Below are 21746 nucleotides of genomic sequence, written 5' to 3' on the forward strand. Positions count from 1 at the left end.
ACAACCCACACTCATCCTCCAGTTGATTAACTTGCAAGATGAGATGGATCTGTTGGACTAGCCTGAGCTCTGGTTCCTGGGCTCAACTTATCAGCCGCTAATGACGAGGCAAAACTGGAAACAAGTCGATACCGTAAGCATTGGAGCGCACAAATTATTCTGCCTTTCCATTCATTTGGAGGGCAAAATGGAGAGGGGGAGGCTGTTGTTAAACACAGTCTCCGAGACTGATTAACATACTCTTGCAGCCGGTGTGAAAAACACATCAACAAAACAAGCAGGCTTCACAGTGAGTTACGTAGAGAACCCTCACAATTTAAGCACTGGATTAAGCAACGTACGCTGACTGTTCAGGAGGAGAGCAGATTAATAACATGGTTTATTTTCTGGTCAAAGAAACAGTGAAACAATTTAAAAAGTGAAATTAAACAGCTTGACATTGGCATTTTATGACTGACTGTTTAATGTACAAACATGTGCAGCAAGTCATAAAATGTGAACTAAAACAAATACTTATAAATTCCACCACTGTTGGAGAGGGATCCGAATTTCTAATGAACTATTGATTGAAACCACACGTAGGTGATTGCAGGAGGGCACATCAAGACCACTTCATCCATCAGGCCTGTCAGAGCTCCCCAGCAGGAGCAGAAGGCAACAACACATCATTAAAGACGGAGGGTACTTATTCACACATAACTCACACTATTTGGAGCTGCTAAACCCACAGCCGTGCCTTAAGTCTGGCTGTGATTTAGGAGCACTTCCTGCAGCAGGCATCAATATCAATTACTGTAGCTATAAGATGTATTTAGGGAAGGGGGAAAAAGTGCCAGACATTCATTTAGTTTACAACCTTGTTCTCAAAACAATTTTATTACACTAACAGTTGCAAATGGCTGCTTTCAGTTAGTATGGGAGTCTGGCAGTAGAAAGCATGTTTTCCATCCCTAAATGACAGGTAACATTAGAAATAAAATGCCAGACATAACACAAAAAGGGTGCAGCTACGTATATGGGGAAGGCAACACTTTTTTTTCTTTCAATGCATTACTCATCTCAAATTCTGGAATACCGTTTTCTGCATTGTTGTGACACTTTATTGCCAACGCCATTGTTTACATTCCTGCTCATGTGTGCCTCTCTTACTAACCAGCGGGCCTGATCAGGCACCAAAACAGTGACTTCCAACCTCAGTTTGGGGATAAGATCCAGGCTGTTTTCAATAGAATCAATGGTGTCTTCATATTTTGTACAGCTCTGCATTACAGCAAATAATACACTATACATAGGATGGGTCTCCACTCTCCACGCATGCACTCAATAAACTCATCTCAGGCAGACGCAGCAGATTTTCTCACTTTTCCCAGAGACCATCAGGCTAATTTAATACAGAGGCTCCACCGTCCTCTAGTACATCATTACACTGTCGGAGTCTCAAGAGATTTTGTGTATGAAGGCATTAACCCTGTATGACCTAGAATGCTTCCTGAGAAGCAGCAAGAGAGGCGTAATCATGATCCAAGCCCTTTGAGTACATTGTTTTACGAAATAACATCTCCAGGAAACCAGATCTAAGCTCCTTTAAAACTGTGAATTTAACAGATGTAATAACCCTGAAATCTATTTCAGAGCAAAGTATTTCAGTTCACTGCTAAGTGCTTTACATTGATTCAACTACATCAAAAAACCTTACACTGCATGCTGTGTTTTACAACTATCTTCCATATTATGAGAGGAGTAAAACATATTTACGATGTTGACAGCATACAGAATATGAGCTGGAAGGGAGAAGGCAAGCCAACTAGTTCCAACTCTGGCATGATTATATTTTACTGATCCGCCTGCCAAAAGCCAATTTCCCTTGCAAAGCAGCTCTTTCTTGACACCTAGAGATGAAAGACCAGGCAATGACAAAAAGCACACTCAACAACTCAGGCTGCCAGGCTCTAGCTGGATTTGACATTGACACAGCATCAAATACAAATATGTACATACATATAGAGCTGAATAATTTGCAGAAACATCTACAAGCAGCCAGAGCGACAGACGCATACACCCAGGAATTTCTTTTAAAGGGTTTTAAGTTTTGAGTGTTAATGTATTCAAGAAGAATTCCAGACACATTCATATCCATTTTTGCAACGTAAGCTCTATTCCTCCAAAGTGTATGAGTAGGCTCTCTCATTGAAAGTTGTCTCTACAGGGTCCATCCCCTGTGATAATAGCAGCTACTGTAAGATCAACTTATATAATGTCCCATAAAAGTGAAATATAAAGGCAGCTCCAGCTATTTCAACAAATGTAATCACACTGGTGGTGCGCTGAAATGTTGAAGTGTTTATCTTTTCTTTGGGAGCAGTGTAATTTAGAGCCTGAGAGAAAAAGAAAAAGAAAAGAAATGCATGCGTTTGTGATACCAAACACTAACATTGTTTTAACAAACATTGTGCATTACCACCTCCCTCTGGACGAAGGTAGGACCAGTCAATATACATTCATACAAGCAGCTAAGAATAAATGTAAAAGTCAAGTCAAAAATATCGATGCCGCTTGGAGTTAGTCATTCAGCCTTGACATTGTCTCTTAAATGCTCTTGTACTGAATCAACACAATCTGCAATTACATTTTTGGTTTTGTTAATCTGCAAACAACAACATTGTGCTCAGCTTTAGATAAACTGTGTGCCCTGTTATCATAACTGTCTCTCGCTTCAAATACAAATGTTTTGGGATTTTAAATTTGCTGAATGCCTTGACATCTAATGAAAATTGTCTGACAGAACAACTCAGTGTTGAACTAATTGCTCAGTGGGGCTTTCAATATGGCTAAACACTTGCAGCCAATTACAACCCACTCAACACAGACTCACACACATTTGTGCACCACCCTCACTCTCAGTCACTCCTGCTCCAAATCAGCATGCACATGTACAAACCTCGGCTGACAGCGCTGAGGATTAAGTTTCAGACAAAGAGGAGGGTGAGGTCGACTCCATGCTTGCTAGTTCATGTAGGGTGATAGTAATCAAGCTTGCCAAGAAAACTTCAGTTTGAATACTTAACTGCCTTCTTGCCCTATAGTTGTGTTTCTTTTAATAATATAAACCCAAAGAGGACCGTTGATATAAAAAAAAAATGTTTTTGTTAAATGTGTGCATTAGCAGACAAAATGGAGTGGAGTGAGCCAGATCGTAGAACTTGTCAGTGCCCTTGATCGGTGCTGGGATGAGATGGAAAGTAAAAGCCATTGTTTGAAGTCAAAATATATTAAATATCTTGCTGTGCTGTCACTAGTACATTTAAACTGAGGTTAATATAAACCACATTTGAATGGTTATAGGTTCACTTTAAATAAACTGTTTATTTAGAATGCCATTATCTTTGTGAGTTTCAACAGTGTGCGTGTGTGTGTACCATTAACACATTTGGATAAATGTCCTGGGGAGTGATAGTCCCTCTCCCTGGACAACTCGGGCTATTCAACCAAACCGTTGGCTGGCATTCAGCAGCATGCCACTGTAAACTGTTAAACACTTCTAATGAACAGAATAGAAAATGGAACTGTTACAACAATTGGAAGCAAATACAATAATTAAGGTCATTATCTTGCTGGATGGTACTATCTACCAGTCTTATGGCAACAAAACAAATGGCAAAATTGTTCACAGTCTAATACATGCAACAAATACCAATTATAAATTACAAATATACAAACAATTAATCCTGATTACATTTTCACGGGCATATTTTGTATCATTTCTGCCCTTTGATGCTTCTCATCAGATTGAAAACTGAACTATCTCCACAATGTGTGATGAAAACTAAGTCAAGGATTTTTTAATTGGATAAAATGACATCCTTTACCGGGTCACTTGGGTAATTTAAGTGTAGAGTTTCCAGGTTATTTAATTGGACATGAAAGCAGGAGATGGATGGATGGATGTTTGGGCTTAGATTATTACTTTACCTTCATTCCTCTCTCTACCTGGTGTTTGGAAATTACATCATGTTCACTGTGCCAAGTAATATACAGTACCACACAGTTTGGCCATGCTTCCAAACTGGACCATAATATTTGGGAGCAGTACAGATCTCTCCTGCTGGGAGGCCACAGTGGTAATGCATGTATAAACATGGTCCTGAACACAGAACCGCAGTGTGCTGCAGTTTAATGGGGCCAGTAGGAAGGGTGCACTGCAGTTGTAACCAGCCAAACACAGGCATTTCTGATAGAGCCATTGTTTTTTATTTAACATGCTTGTATGCAGAAAGAAAGTTTGCTAACAAACCCAAGATTGTGTATAATCAAGGAATCAAATGTTATTGTCAAAGGTCATCTTAAAAAACGAATATTTGTCAAATAGAATATGTTGTTTTGTCTAACCTTTGAGAGTATAAGAGGGGTGAGCAGAGCAATATCATTATATATTATGCTGTCTGCACAGGGGCAATCAATGGTTCATTTCACAGGAGTCTCTCTGGGGGAGAGGCAGCTCAGAGGAGGAGGAAGAGGGATGGCTGAGTGGTAGCGAGAGAAACAGGCGCAGAGACAGACTGTACAAGCCTCCAGTGCCGAGTGAAGCCCGAGCCCTGTGGGAGAGTAGGGATGATGACGGCCCCGCAGACACTGAGGAGCTGTTGACAAGCAGGATGCCCCCCCAACAACCACCACAGCAACCCTCCTTTTCCCAGTACTGCAGTTACAAGACCATTTTAGAAGCACTGAACAGGGCCCCCACAGAGAGAAGCACTCCATTGTGACACTGTGTTGTAATGTACAGGCCGCGGGAGACGTGATGAGCAACGGTGCATTTATGCCGACACTGTTCTCTATATGTGCTCTACTGTGATTTTTTTTACAGGCTGCAGAGCCAGAAGTAAATCACTTTCACAGCACATGGAGCTGTGCCAGCAGCCTTATCTAATGTCAAGTGCCTTGAGGGCAGGGGAAAAAACACTTTCCACTCTGTGTGGAACATGAAGTTACAGGGACACAGATTAAGCACATTCCTGTTTTTTGTCAAATATTTAACAGAAAGCAAATCTGACATAAATATTTCGAGGTCAGCTTAGGGTGTTAATATTCCTAAATAGTTCTGACATAAAGATGTGAATTATGTACAAACATGAGTTAAAGTTTAACATATCAGCTAACCAGGTTTACACTTGACCAGAGATTGAAAGATGAGTACAGAAGAACTACGGCATGCAGGTTTGACTGTCTGGTAAATCCGATCAGGCTCAAGGTCACAGACAGGCTTGGATTAATAGCTTAAAACCTCACTGGCGTAGGAACGACTGAGTGGATTGATCAATTTAACTTATGCTTTGTCTCACGTTGAAGGGGTGTGTGTGTGTGTGTGTGTGTGTGTGTGTGTGTGTGTGTGTGTGTGTGTGTGTGTGTGTGTGTGTGTTTTCTCAGAGGTAGAGGAAAATTAAATCAACCCTCTGTCTGGTCACCCAATGCCTGAAAACCCTTTTTTTACTGAAGATATGCATTTCGATTAAACAAAGGCAAATTTGAGGCGACTCACCAAATCCTGTATTCATTATACATTTACCTTTACAGTAGCCTTAGGCAACTTCACTACAAGTGACTTTAAAATGCTCTTTTGCATGTCCCTACGTTTTTGGGTTATGATATCATCATAAGATTTTCTGATCTCCATTAATGATGCCTATTATTATTGTATTGCTATTTTTTAAATCAGAATAATTCATACTACATTTCCAAAGAAGAAACTAGAAGTGCATATGTTGACAGTATGAATTGTACAGCAAGTGTAAAATACTGTTTAATCATCAACTTCTATTTTAAATATGTTGATATAAACAAACAAAATGCAGAGTTTCTGGTTAAGGTACTCCAGTGCAAGGTTTTTCAGCTTTTCTTAGTTTCTGGATCATTATAAATTAAGGACAAAAGGAATAACAATGCAACAATGATTGTTTTTCCATATATGATTTTTTCTCACAATGCTGGCAGTCCTCACACTTCCGAATGCAGGGTCGATATTATGGAGAAGACAATGTACAGAGAGGATCAGAGAGTTCAGCTCGGAGTGATCCTGCAGAGCAGATACATGAGGGGTGCAGGATAACTCTGCTTTTAAAAAGGTATAGAGGGTGGAAACCTTGTAATGAGACAGTGTGGGCACTAGACATTTAGGCTCTTGGAAATCACTCATTGTCATTCCCACTACTGACTCACCACCATGACACGATAGATGTGACGAAGGAGGCTTACGCGCTGGTAGCACACTCAGTATGAGTAATTGTCAGCCTTGGGTTATTGCAGCATGCACTACAGGAGAAAACATAACAGACTATTGTGTAAAGTATAATGCCTTATCATGGGGTCTTATTGCTGAGTGATAAGGCCTGTGTGGATAGCCCACCGGCTGTTTCCTCTCACTGCTTGTACAGTACAGCTGGTAAAACTAAATCCAGCCTAAAACCCTGCCTTGCTGCAGTGTCTGTGCGTTTGTAAATGTGTGCCAGCATGTGTGTTACTGTTTACATGATTCACGCACACCCTGGGATGTGTTAAATCAACAAAACCATGCGGGCATTTACATAAGAGCACCTTTCGTCCGAGCTAAAGCCTTCCATTTAAAAAACTCTGCACAGGATTAATGAAAAACGCTCCACCGGGGGAATGAAGCCGTATAATGTAGATGCAAGTGCACACAGGCTTTGTTTAGCGATAACCCACCACCCCTGCAGGGTGGTTGACAGTCCATCAACCACCCTGCAACAAAGACCTGCCTCAGCTGTAATGAAGAGCGTCCATAGCAGTACATTAAAAGAAGAAAGGTTCACCTAAAATTAAACTCAAATGAAATATTATAGTTTCATTAAATGTTCACTGTCTGGGAAATATCATTAATTTGACTGGCTGCTTTTCCATGTTTACTAATTAGCCCAAACTTAGTTGAGCATAAACCTTTCCATTTTTGCCAATAGCAGATTGTTCATTATAATCACCTCAATTTCCAAAACTTGCAAAAATGTTATTCTTCCAGGATTCCACTGCTCTTCTCCTTTGTCACTGTCTTTAACTCTCAATCCGGTTCTTAGTCTTAAGAAATAACATGTTTTTACATAAATGAATGCTGATTTTGCTACTCTGACATGAAAAGCTGTTTAGACATTGTGTGTGATTATTTCTCAGGTTTTATTTTCATGTGATCAACATTAGTTAATCATCTCATCATTCAAAGCTGTTCATTCTAAAGTAATAATTCCCCGACAAGGAGAAAAAATGATGAACATGTTTGATTATTATTTGAAACAGGTTTTTGAATAAGTTAACAATTTGTTTGTTTAAAAAAAAAAACTATTAACAAAAAATGTGATCAAGCAAGCTTTTGTAATTCAAAAATCTAAGAAACAAAACAGCAGTCCGATGATAACTTGTAAAGAAACGAATGAACATAATGCAAAGCCGCACATGTCATTTGCTGGAGAATAGGCCAGTTACCAAGTATGTGGTGGTGGTAACTAATTCTTAAGCAAAGTCCTCCTTGGGCAAACACTTATCCACAGTGGCTTTTTCTTTAGATGTGTTATTTGTGGATGAGATGTTGTGGGATCTGGCTTTCTTTTCTATTTTCCCTCAAGCAAAAGGCACATGAGCCGAATAGCACTTACTGAAAACAATACAAGGCTGTGTTTTCATTTGGGATAAAGCTCCGGATCCTTTTGGCTTTCTGTCCCCGCTGCACACACTTACACAACATAGTCGGATGTTTTCCTCTCTCAGAAACCATGAAGTATATTTTCCGCAGTCTCTCTTTCTCTCACACGCATAACACACAAATGCATGTACACTGGGCTCTCTCCAAGTATAGACTTTGATCAAATCAGATTTCATAATAGTTTAACTCGAATAGCTGCTTTTTCAAACTACTGGCATGGCCGGTAATTGCACCACGTTTATTAAGGTATTTAAGCATTCATCAAAAATCAACATTGTTTTTTCCGAAGTGAAATAAGACCTTTGTCTTGTGATAGAATTATTAACAAAGCACTTATATACTAATAAAGGACTGGCTTATCTAAAGCCAGTTGAGTAGCACTTGAAATGTTTGGCTCTATGAAACCTGATGTACTTATATGATTCTGTTTTCTTCAAGTTGGTATTTTGTTGGTCGAACGCACTTATTGTAAGTCGCTTTGGATAAAAGCGTCAGCTAAATGCAATGTAATGTAATGTCTTGTTTGTTTTAAGATTAGAATTCATAGGATCGTAAAAAAGCAACAGGTAGCCAGTTCAAGAAAATCCAGACGAGTATCAGAATCAGATCAGAATCAGGTTTATTACCAGGTAGGTTTACACGTACGAGGAATTTGACTTGGTGTCGTGGTGCATAAAAACAAGAATATACTGTATGCGGTCATATTTCAAGTGGAATTTGCAGTTTAACAGTTAGCTAAAACTGATGGATTAACAGTGCACATTTTGTTTTGCTTAAAGCTTTGGGTAAGTTGTTGGAAGAAAAAGGTTAAAGTTATAAATAAATAGTTCAAATAGTTAGCCAAAAGTAATAGATACACTGTTTAAAATATATAAGTATTTGATAAATAGATTGGTAGTAGATGTGAAAGCTCAAACTTCAAGGCTTTATTAACCACGTTCTAGTGACTGTACGCCTTGACTCCCACTGGCTAAAATATCAAAATGCCACTTCGAAAAGCCATATTTGATCTGCTTCAAAAGTGATCCAACATCAAGCGGATGGCCCAAAACCCTTTTTACATTGGATGCCGAACAGAGTACATAACATGGCTAACTTAAAAGCTGTATCCAAAGAGGGACCGAAGTGACTCGCAGTTACAGTCCACAGAAAACCTCCTACTGAGCATCTAGAGCAGTTATTTCCACAGGCAATGGCAGGGGGGTGACATCATACTGAGACGCAGACATGGAGCCTTTCATTAGTATTTAAACATCATCTGACCTGAAAGAGATGGAACTGCATCCTGTGCTACAGTACATAGTCCAGCCTGGGGATAACTAAGGTGTGGTGATAAAACCAAAGTGTAAGGTATTAGAGGCTATGATATACGCCAATTTCCTAAATATTGCAAAAAGCTTGTGAGTGGAATAAAGCCTGGCATTCAGTCTAGGGTAAACAATTCTTTAAAAAAAAAAGAACTGAAGCAGTGCAGGTTTTTTTAGCAAAGCTTATCTGAGTGCAGGCTTGGAAACAGATGGAAATGAAACATGGGAAGGCTGGCTCTGGTTGAAAGAAGGATCAGAGAAGAGACGGGGGATCAGAGGTTCAAAGCTGCAGGTAGAGATCTCCACCAGCCCGTGGTGCAGTCACACACATGCTTTCATATTCTTGAACACACCACCATTAGTATGCACTGTGCAGTTAAGCATGAAAAGGGTCTCTTGTCAAGTAAGAAAGAAAAAGCTGTCCAAATTCATCATCATGGGAGCCATTAAACACTAAAGAGAGAGTGGCCACGGCTCTACTTCAGAGATGGCATTTTACAATCGACCTTAACCAACATTTATTTCTTCCCCCCTCACATCTGTCACTAGAACCTGCCAAAATAAAAACAAAGATGAAATGGAAAATAAAATGGCCTGGGCTCAGCGAGCTGGTGCCTCACAGATCAGCATAAATACATGTTTCTTAACGGAGGCAAGTTAATTATACCAGGATGAGGATGTGATTTGCCTCTGTGCTAATACTTGGATAAGGATACACAATGATTTCATTTCAGAGCTGTATGCTACATTAACAAGTGTCAGGGAGCCTTGGGTCTTAAAGAGCTGGATCCATTAATCCGATGTTCTTTAGCCACTCCGGGTGTGCCATTAGCAAAAGATTAGCCGTTAATGTAGACATAAATTTATGGTTGTCTTATTTTCCTCGGTATTGTCATTCATGAATCTCTGCAACAACAGCCTTCAGTCTTTGCAAACAAGTCTGTCCATTGCATGACAAAAACACACATTAGCACTTGAAGGTGTTTTCCAGCTGTCAATGCAGTAACAAAAAGCTTTACGCGGTACACAAACTGAACAGTATCTATGATTTAAGATGGACAGGGAAACATCATTTAGAGTAGAAATAGGCCCATTTGGAGGCTTTATTGGGAAATATTGACATTATCTATTTAATTATTCAGCATAGTGGAAATATATGGACAGCCCTTAGTTAAAACAAATAACATTTTAGAAGTAAAACAATTCCCTGTGGCTAAAACATTATTATAAAATATGTAAATAGTTTGAAGACTGATCATCACTTTGCCTTGCTCTTGCATCCTATAGTCCCATTTGTTTTGCTGTGTGTCATCTTCAAACATTAATGCTGCTTGCGGCATATTTCCCCTGACGCAGAGCTATTTGTTTTGCCTGAGTATATACGAGTGCATCGGTGTCAGTTTCTTCCTTAATGAGTGAGTTGAAGGTGACAGTTTGTGGCACGTGAGTCAGGTGCTTATGAGCCTCTCCACCAGCAAGACATCAATCCAAACCTGAGCACGTTGCATGTTATATGCAAGTTTAAAAGAATTTATGTAAGAAGGTTACATTTAAAAAGAAAACTTAACAGCCCTCTTAGCTTAATATAACAAAATCAGACTTCTATTCTTACTTGAATACTCCCTATATCTTTTTTGAATGTGACGTTTCTCCTTTAGATCGAAAAAGCCGTTTGATGTGACTAAATGTGTGTGTAAGCAGCTCCTACTTTGGCAGATGCAGATCTTAAAAGCATCCTGGGTGGATTTACACCTGGATTTCATGCATTGTAGCTCTGTGCAGTTACATTCCAATCACAATGGAACCATGTTAGTGACAGATGGAAAGGCTGTCACAGCACGACCTGAGGCAGGGAAATTAGAAATTTGCTGGAAAAGATAGCGTCTGAGTTGTAAAGCATTTAACACGGTTCAATATTGCAGACAAAGTAATTCTGCATCTATGGCAAAAAATGTCTACCAACAGCATCAGCGAAGGGACACCACAAGAGACTACCTGCTTGAGTGGGCGATTAGGAAACGACGATACCAAATGTACAGTGGTAGGCGATCAATGGGGCTTTGAACAGGGCAGCACTGGTCCTTTTGATGACTGCACACTCAAAACAGCTTGATAACTGAATGCTGTGACCCTTCCAGAAATCCCACCCAACGGAGATGATCTAATTTGCTTTTTAAATTCAGAGATGACATCTTATTTCATGAATGTGTCATTCACTGGGTTGTCACAGCATATTAATGCATATCATATATCACTCTCTGACACCTCCAAAATGCAGCCACTACTGCCAAGTGACTGGAATAAATATTGTACATGTGTGGAAGATGGAAAATTAATTAAAAGGCTGGAAAAGTGGTATTATTCGCTAGACAGGAATATCTGTCAAGGCAGCGTGGCACAAGGAGAGCCGTCAAGAAAAATAAAAGCTTTCTCCAAAGGCAACCTTGTTCATCAACATGAATTCTCTCAGGAACAAAGCTGTAAGAAAACCTGGCATGATAGTTATCTGTCTTAATTGTTTGAAATGTCATTCTTTTTTAGTCTTTTGGAAACAAGCTGTCAATACATTTGATTTCACATTAGCCTCTTTCGTACAATGAAGTCCCAATCAATGTGTTCTTCTCTGCCTGCACTTACAAGTCCTCCGTCAGGCTGACTTCTGAGGGCTGTGCCAAAGAGAAGCAATTGTATTTGAAATTCTGGCAAGCAGACAGCATCTTCCTACAAACAGAATACAAGACGAGAAAAATGCCAAACCGTTAAACTGCAATTCATCATCTTTATTTGGCCATATGTGAGAGGAATGCCCTTTGCCGACATAATTATTACTGCAGTTGATCCTTCCAGCTAAGTATGAGTCCTGTCCTTAACTCCACTTTAAATGTCAATAGGCATTAATTAGCTAACCGTTTGTTATTTGAAGGTCTGACAACTCATCAATGAACCCATTTATCATTTTGTTCTTCATACCACCTCCACCCACACGCACTGATGACTCAACTAAAACATGAACTATGATGCTCCACTGTGCCCTGGCTTATGTGTCACTTGTCCAAGGCCACTGTGGGTGTGACAGACGGGGTGAAGCTGGTGCACAATATTAACTAACCAAAGAATGCTGAAAAAGTCATAAATAGGAAATGGCACATCATTGGAACCAACAAGGACCTGCTGGTGCATCAGTGGTACTGAAATGAAATGTAAAGGACGGGCAGAGGATTGCCACAGCTCTCATGAAACTGGTTTTCCACCAGCAGACATGTTTTATGCATATCCCCGTTATGGACCTTTTGTCAGTGTGATGTGAAGCCTTCAGTGAAAAGCATTAAAGCTCTCAATCGATTGCCTTTCCCCTTGCTCTCTGGTGGTCAGCAGCTAGTGGTCTGCTATGGTGCGGTTAAGCATGTCAAATCTTGTGATTGTGCTTGTGTGCAACCTGATGCAACACTTCAATATAATTTACAAGAGCCAAAAATTGCTTTAACACATATCTCCCTGTGAGTTCGTAGCGGAACTGACACAAATCCTGTTAGTGAATTTACATGTTGTGCTTGAGTACAGCTAATGAACCAAAATGCCAACAAAATAAACTCTTGGTGACCGTTTCAGGATACAGCAAAAAAAACACTGCTGCTCATGGTCCAAAACCCACGACAAGCTACGACCTCAGCTGTACTTCGGCAAAACCAAGACAACCAAAACCGGAGAAAGGATTTAACCTCTGGCGTGGAATATGTAATATAGCTTTTTGTTGCAAGACATCTTGATAATATCTTCATCTGGACTATCTAGTGAAGCTATTTTCTTGTGTGTCTTTTTATGGAAAAGAAGGAGTAAAACAGAAACTGCAAATGTGTTCATTTAAAGAGTACTGCTTTTGAGCTGTTCATCGTATTATCACAGGCAGTCAGTCATGTAATAGACTGCCGTTAACCTGCTGAGAAAGAAGACGAGGATCTATAATAGAAAAGAAATACAAACATAACAAATAAATAAATAAAAAAGGAGTCACAATGTTAAACAGCAAAGAAAAGGTTGGGGAAACAAAGAGTCTGATTGGACAGCAGCCTGATCAAGCCTGTATAAGCAGCTGATGCAGTAGTGCCAAATTAGGAACACTTCAAGTAAAACGGGCACACAGCAAACGTTTTACAGGGAGAGAGAAGTGCTGCAATAAGTCCCCACTACGGCCTCTCTCAGTAGAAATCTGTCTCTGATTCTTTGTACTTTGATCTGCGCTCAATGAATGCTTATTGTTTTTTCATTTCTTACTCAATTTAAGGAAAATGAGCAGAGAGCTACATTTCTGAAACGCAGAATGGAAACAACAGTGAGTGATTGTAGCATCTTTTGTGATGCCCAAGCTCCACTGTTACACTTAATAGCTCATAATAAATGCATATCTGTTTTATATTGATATTTTTATCCATCTATTATGTATTATGTTATGGATGAGAAAACTACAGTGTGAAACAACATAGTAGTATTAATAGTATTCTCCAATCAATATAAGCTCAAAATGCCTCAAGCTACCCATTGACTTCTTGCACTTGATACCTTTTTACGTCTAAAAAAAAAAGAAACAGCCATATGATCACATGTTATAAGAATGTTATCTGTTTATTTACTGCTAAACAGTTCAACTGTAGCATGGCTTTGTGCTCACATTTGTAATTAAATGATATGCAAGTATGAATAGGCCTATTGGGTTATAATGTGTTTTACATTTTAAGGAACGCAGAGTGAGAACGTGTTTTCTCAGTTGGGATCGATAACAGCTATTATGGTTGATTTTACAAAGAGCGTTGTAAAGAATTCAGAATCATTTACTTGCAGTGAGTATTTCAGAAGCACATTCTGTATCCTGCATAAGTAAAAAGCAAATCATTGTAATATTAAGACTTGGCTGAAGGTGAAAACTGTCTAATACTTATCATAAAAAGGCCAGAGAAGATTCACCAAAAGCAGTTACATGCTTTCTGATTCGTCAAGTGTATTCCAAAAGCGCCTTCCTATTCATCTGTTGTTAACAATTGTCCCACATGGATGAGTTACTCCAAACAACACCACCAACAAACCGCCCGATAAACACAACAAGTTGTAGGAAAACCAATGAAAACAAAAGCAATTTCGGTTTGTAAAGTGCCTGATCATGGAGGCTTCAGTCCTGAGACTGAAAAACAGAAAGGGAAAGCTAAGATATCAGCATGCACATGAAAGCAGGCCTGGGAGCAGTGTAGCTCCAGCACTGGGGTGACAGATGGAGAGCACCAGCATATACCTCCAGGGGTCTGACCTCATCAGAATGTAACTTTACTCAGACAGAAAGAGTCACACTGGTGCTATGTTATGCTTGTGCATATTTCCATATATACACAGTCTTTAATCACAGTTGGTAAAAACACAAAAGCAAAATATAGCAATTAAAAAGAAGGTTGTAAAAGGAAAGATCCCACCCACATTATTACAGAGTGTGTAGGCGAATAAGGAAACAGAAGATTTATTGTATTGAATATATCAATTTCAAACAGCAGAAAAATGATTTCAGCTATACACAGGCAGTGACAATTATGATCATTAGTTGAAATACAGAGGACATTTTTCTCAAACAATCCTGAATAATATGGTTACGTCTGAATTTTAAAGATTTAATTTTGGAGAATGTAATCCTATTAAAATCTAATACCTTGTATTTATTTAAGTTTTTATCAGCAACTTCCTGATTAACACTCAGTCATGTGAGAGCTGCCAAGTAAAGTGTCTTCTATTTGGCCTGTGACCAGCTATAATGAATAAGTGGGGGTCAAGTAGTACTTCAGAGGCAGTAACTCTAGGGTGGGATTTTCTTTTTATGCCATGCCTACATAAAAAAAAAGACTGATCTTTGCATCACTAACCTTTCAATCAGAAGCCTGACTGTTTCGCCTTAATGATCCCACAGCAGTGTTTGATATAATTACCCAACATTTCCACCTGTTTCTGTCAGACCAGAAGTGAGGCCAGTATGGAAACAGGGGACATGGAGAAGTTATGACAAATGATCCATCTTCTAGGTTAAATCAGAATTATAAGCATTCTCTCATTCCAGCATCTACTGTGTACGGATGTGCTGCTTTGTTTGTGTAATAGTAGAGTAAACTAATACTAGCTTGGTGGGAGGAGGTTTGTGGTTAAAGGCCATAGTCAATAGTTTACTTTCAGAGAATTTGCGCATAAAAATATGAATCTCCAGCTCTCCAACATTTTGGACACAGGGCGTCAAACTGCTATATTTAAAGTTCTCCAACTAATGTTAGATATGATACAAAACAATATTGCCATCTCCCTTTAGTTCCCTAAATTACAGTGTATCAATACCTTACAGTATGTCACAATCTCAAAGAAATCCTCCTGTGTGTAGATATTTGCACACTCTCACAAACATGAGTATATATTTATTTCTTGCTCGTACTTGAACTGAGCATTTATTACTCAGTGAATCAGTCATTGAAAAGACTGTTTTGTAAGAAGTGCCTTTCATATTACTGACGTTTGATATTAATGTCATTCGATACTGCAATTTGTTTTGATCTATAAATCATGTGGTTAACTTCAGTAAAAGGCTACAACTGTTGTGTAGGGCAACAGAATGTTCAAATATTTTTCTACAACAAACAGTAAACTGTTACAATCAGCCATATAAGGCAACAACATCATATACACTTCTTTTAAATGTTCATACATTTATAGAACATCATATGCTGAATGTCAAAAACACAAAAAACTGAATTCACAAAAAAAATGTGAATAGTGACTAAAATATCCTTATTCCATTCAATGATATACTGACACAGATACATATTTATATTATATAATATTAGATTCATATAAGTATAGATGACACGTGATTAATACTGTATATATTGCCCTAAAGAATGATCAGTTTGATTAACTGTTGACATTAATATTGTGTCCTCTAAAGAGACACTCAATGTAAATATCAGTGCCTGAGTAGACTGACTCAGAAAATATGAATGGAAAGAACATAAAAAAAAGTCAAACAAGAAGAAATAGAAAGACATGCAGGCTAAAGTCTTTAAGAGTTATTCTAAATAAATGACACTCTTGAGCTGTGAAAATAGTTGATCCGACTATCAAAAGGACAAGTGAGTGCTGCTGTACATATCCTTGAGATGGGTCACACCAGCCATCAAGAGCTTATTATCACACTGCATGTATTAGAAAGTGCAAGTCAGGCTGTGTTATCCTGGTATGTTCTCAAGTCTGACCTTGTAAAGTTGCATAGTGCATACTATTTTCATATTATGCAAAAATAAGATCAGGGTGAACACAATACTAAATGCTACAAACATTTGATCCAAAACTTAGTTGGATTGGTAATATTTAACCCTAACCCAATTTAACAATACCCAACCATGGCATACATGATTTAAGAAGCAACATTTGAAGTGGTGAACACACTAATGCTGGGGCCAAGCAGTCTATGAGTGGTGTAATGAGTAGTAAAAGGTATGCCGAAAGTAAAACAATAATTTAAATATATGTTTGGCGTTTTGTGTTAAACAGTGCTTTACATTACCATTATCCAAAAACCAAATTAAGGAAAAATTGTTTAAAAACTTGCAAAATCTATGTTGCCAGCGCTGCAGCTGTTCTGGATGCTCCTGGTGTCCTAACACCTTACTAATGTCTAAGTAAGGTAAGTAAGTACTTTTATCTATTTTGTTTTACACTGTTATTTTTAAGTCAGTAGAGGCAGGATTCTGACATGTTTGCTGTTTGAACCTGATTTGACATCATCTTCAACAGCATGGTGTAAGCCATAGTATAGGTTTTGCATGATGCATTGAATGGCATAGTTACTTAGGTTATTGGTTGTATGGCATAGTGTATAGCAAAGTGTACGGTAAATTGTATGGCGTAGTTTATGTAGTAATGTATAGGCAGTGAATGTTGTGTACATCGAAGTGAACAGGGAGTACAGAACACATACTACTTCAGTGTGATACGTCTTCACGCTTGCTGTCTTAACTGGAGAAAACAAATTCCTTTCGAGCAACAGAATGTGGATGAGTTATGCATATATGTATATGCCAATTAATTGGATGTAATGTGCATCTCCAGTAGCTTGGTAGGTACCAGATACTAGAACTGAGTCGTAAAATGCTGGAAAAATGTGCCTTAACACACTTTTGCTTTGTAATTTTGCTTTTACACTTGTCACCAATCTGTCAGTTATCATTATAGACAAAAATAGCAGTGGTGCTACATACTGTAAAATTCTATGATATATTGTTGGAAGACAGCATATGCTCAGTTTGCAATCCAAACCAAATGAATAGTCAGTACACATTAAATGAGTCCTACTCTGAATAAACTATTGTAAAATAGCTCAAATTGCTTTTTTACACTACAAACGTACCTAACAACCCTAATCTGGTGTAAGTCTTTGCTGGAAAACTGTTGTTGAAAACAAATTGAGAGCAGTACACTAAACAACAGTCTTTCAGTGACACAGATGTAATCTCTGGCTGCAGCACTACATTTAAAGCTACATCTGTTCAACTCCAGCTCACAACAGCCAAATATGCAGACTGGAGCCAAAACACTTGGCCGGCCGAGTCAGAGAGGCACACAAGAACCAACACATATTTACACAGTGTTACAGATTTTCAACACGATTGTCAGGCAAACAACTCAACACACACCACGTTTAACAGAGTGTTTTACTCACCTCCAGAGCCTCCAAGGTGACGAATCCTGTGATGGAGAAGCCATCGATGATGTCCTCTTCGGCAGAAGTAGAGTCCTTTCGCTTCCTCCGTGGGGGTCGAGGGCGGGATGAGGAGGGCTTCCTGTTGCCCTCCCTCTCTGAGTCAGAGGAAAAGCGAAAGACCGAGCCCTTAACATGGTTGTTCCTTATCCCATTTGATCTCCTGTCTCGATCCCTCACCGACCTGGACTTCCTCTTCTTGCGGAGGCCACTAGATCGAGGGCCATCCATGCCTTTCATGGGAAACATCCAGATAAACCCACTTCTTACAGAGAAACAAACTCTTCAAGTGCCAAACACTGGCACAGCTTGACCTCCACTTGTGTGGAAACCCCAGAAGAGAAATTCCACAATATCCAAGAAATGTTACTGATGTATTATATCCAAGGTAACCATGTAATATCCAACAGATGAAACCTTTAACAGGTAACACAAAACTGCATCGAGTCACTGAACCAAACTAGGTTCTGAGCAAAAATCCCCAAAGGCAGTCCATCAAATCCTAAGACAGAGGTGTAAAATGATCTATTAAACACGTTATCACCAAGCTGTCAATTCCGCCAGAGGAAGAGCTTTTCAAGTTAAAGCAAATATCTGCTCAGTGAACATGTCCCGCCACGGTGAGTTGAGCAGGTGATGCCACATCCTTCTTCTTCAGGAACCTACTCCCTTACCCAAGGTCAGTAAACTCTACCTCCTGCAAGACAAAGACAGAGAGAGAGAGAGCAAGCATTTGCCACATGTTCACTCTGCAATTTCGACTGTTCATTTAGTCAACGAGAGGTTTTTTAAGGGAGCTGCATACTATACAGAAGGCTGTTGCCATTCTACATGATGCAAAATGAATGTAAAATTGGGCTGGCTTCAGGCTCGCTTAGCATATTGTGTTTTCTTACGCTGCCAGGTAATCAAGCCCTGCGATAAATCATGTGGAAGAGTTGTTTACTTTGCCACTTTGTGTTTTAAACCTCACAACATGAACTTGTTGTTGTCTTTGGCACTGCCAGTTATATTCAATCAACATACAGAGAGCATGTTTGTCAAAACAAATCCAAATTGAGAACTGTCAATGTATTCTATCCTCCCACTTTTGTTAATTACATAATTTAGAAATTAACATTAATTTTGAACACATTCAATATTATTGTTAAAGCATATAAACGTAGGACTTGAGCTTTTTACATATAGTAGAACATATCATCTCAAGTTTAAGAGAAGTGATTGTAAGGCTTTTCTTGAATAAAACTTGTCTAACATGTATCAATCTTTAAAAAGTCTGTCGGAATAAACAAAATGTCACATTGGGCACAATATTTCACTCACATATTCCACCAATAAAACAGAACAATATTTCTGTTTTGAATAAATGAAAGCAGATCTTATAGAACAGGGTGATGTCCTCTAGCCTTTACACACTACACATAAATCAAGACCCTTTGATAATGCCATATTGCACTTCACTATAGATCTTAAGGTGCATGCCTTTATTGTCCGACACTGAAGGCATCTGGCTGCTTAACAATATTAGATGCAACATTCAACAGCTTGCAGTCCTATTCTGGATCGTTCTCAAGGCATAGCCTAAAGCCTAGGCCTAAAGCCACTGAAAGTCAATCTGGCATTGTAGTCTAAATCACATATGGCTTCTCTATGTGTCCAGAATATCAATTCTCATCCATTACATCATAGAAATGGTATTCCATGTGGAAGAAAACTGAAACAACAGAATGCAGGCTTTTTACATATCCATAACCCTGAATAACCATGCCTCCAAATGCTGGTTGACATATCAAACAGAGGATTCACACCTTTCGGCATCAACACACACACCAAAAGCAATTTACCACAGTCAACCACCATATTCAACTTTACATTGTCTCCTTGGACACAGGTTGTCAAGCAATGTAGCTCATCTGGCTTCTGCAGCATACAATACATTAACAGTAACACATGTTTTAAACATGCACAATTATAAACATGTACAACAAATTAAAAAGGCACATCCAACAAGCCAGCGTGCAACCATTTAATTATGGAGCAACAATTTGAAAAGAGATTTATTCCATTCAGATGTTCTTCCTTCAAACAATCCAGAAAAGGTATTTCCATCTCTATGAAGACGGTCCTAAACCTTTTTCCCCGAGTACCAATGCCTTTAACCTGATGCCCCGTGCCAGCACTCATCTAATGACACATACACACACTGCACAAATAGCTCCCAAAATATCGCTCATGGGGGGAATAAACTGTATTCCAGCACTCGCCCTGGCTTTTTCTAGCTCAGTAAAAGACTCTTTCCCTTGTCTTCGTTCACAGTCCCTTTTTGTCTGCCTATGCTGTCTGTCAGTAGAGATCTCAGGCTCTGCAATCCAGTCCAACCTACAGCAGCAGCAGCGGACTGGCACTGCCTCCCGCTCCGGCTCTCAAGCTTCATTTTCCACTGTAAAACACACAACAAAAGCAAGCCTCTCTCTTTTTTTTTGCTCCAGACACGTCATGCAAAACGAAGAAATGCAAACCCTTGCGAGTGGGGAGGGACCGTCCGGACAAGTTGCAGGCCTTCGTTCACTATTAAAAGACAACGCACAAGAAGGTTTGAAGCTAACAAAATAAATCCCGCAAAGGAAAACCATAGGGTATCTCCTCCTCTCCCCAGATCCGAGCTTCAGGATCCCGGAGAACGGGGACCGGGGCGCAGTGATACAGCGATGCCGCAGTGCCGCTTTACAGGCTGCACGCTTCCTCCTCGGCGCAAATAGTGCCGTCTCTGGACATTTGGTAGACTCAGAGTTAAAATAAAGAGACAGAATAACCAGGAAAATTGCGGAACACAAACCAGACATGCTAGTTTACACCTTTTCTTTAACCTTCGGAGTACATTTTAGACGCATTTCTGTCTTTAGTTTGGCATACACTTTATGGCAGTGAATGCAAGAAGGTGTAACAGTAGCCTATAAAGTTTTTTATGTTAACGCAAGCTGTGAATAAAAAAGAAACACTAACATAATGATTGGCCATTGTAAAGTGAGTTATAATCATAAAGAATATGCATTTAATAGCATAATTGCTGAAGCTAACCGGAAACAGAAAATTAGGCTATGCTAATTTGAACAACTAAGCTGTTTACAAACAAGCTAGCTGCACCAATATGTTGACACATTTTTTTTTTTAATGAAGTAGGCAACAAGTAGCTAAGTCTTTCATTCACATGTGCTCAGTGACTCAGTTCACCTCCACAGCCTGTCTGCTATTATCCAAGTCATATATTTAAATATATCAAACTATTAAAATATACATGTAAGTCTGTAGGCTATTTGCGCTAGGTCAGGTAGCTATCTGATTAGCTGGTGCATGAAAGCATTTGCTTCAGGGACACTAGGGGCCAACTAACACATCTCCCCACTCACAGTTACAGAGAAGTGTTACACTTATAAATAATCATACAATAGTGTCACTTGAAAAGAAAAGGGGACATACCTTAGAAGTCTGGTCCTCTGCGTATCCAGTTACAATACCTTTTCAATCAGGCAATTACCTACACCTGTGGGGTTAACTATCGCGTGAGTGCAGTGCCCAATGTATTGCATGTTACCAAATAGCTGTGCTATTCTCGCTACTACATACAGTGATTGATTTCAAAATCCTCAACATTTTAGCCCACAAATATGTTTCCCAGTAAAGCCTAACTGATTCGGGTCTGCTGAATGATTAATTGTATTGACATGGAGTTGCCCTTGAGAGAGAAACATGATAATGTAAGAGGGCAGTTACAAAAAATCTATATAATTCTTTGCCAGGACTAAATGTATTTTACTGTTGGTTCAAAGGCCAGTATTAGATAAACAAACCATAAGAAGTAAATACCTTAGTGTCAGCTGGCTTTTTATTATAATCTTAATTCTATGATGTTATGCATACCAACATCATATAATTGTGATTTCACCTTGGGCTGTTGGAAATTATA

At 39.1% G+C, this 21746-nt stretch overlaps 1 protein-coding gene across 1 annotated transcript in view; it reads right to left on the reverse strand.

The window, feature by feature from the left end:
• auts2a (activator of transcription and developmental regulator AUTS2 a) overlaps positions 1-21353 on the reverse strand; it is a 281667-nt gene extending 260314 nt beyond the window's left edge. The window contains 2 exon segments of the mRNA XM_079647564.1: positions 17744-18479; positions 21260-21353. Coding sequence (XP_079503690.1) covers positions 17744-18031 — 288 coding nt within the window. The 5' untranslated portion in view covers positions 18032-18479; positions 21260-21353.
• Positions 21354-21746: the final 393 nt, after the last annotated feature.

This window comes from Notothenia rossii (assembly GCF_949606895.1).
Source record: "Notothenia rossii genome assembly, chromosome: 9".
Classification (NCBI taxonomy): Eukaryota; Metazoa; Chordata; class Actinopteri; order Perciformes; family Nototheniidae; genus Notothenia; species Notothenia rossii.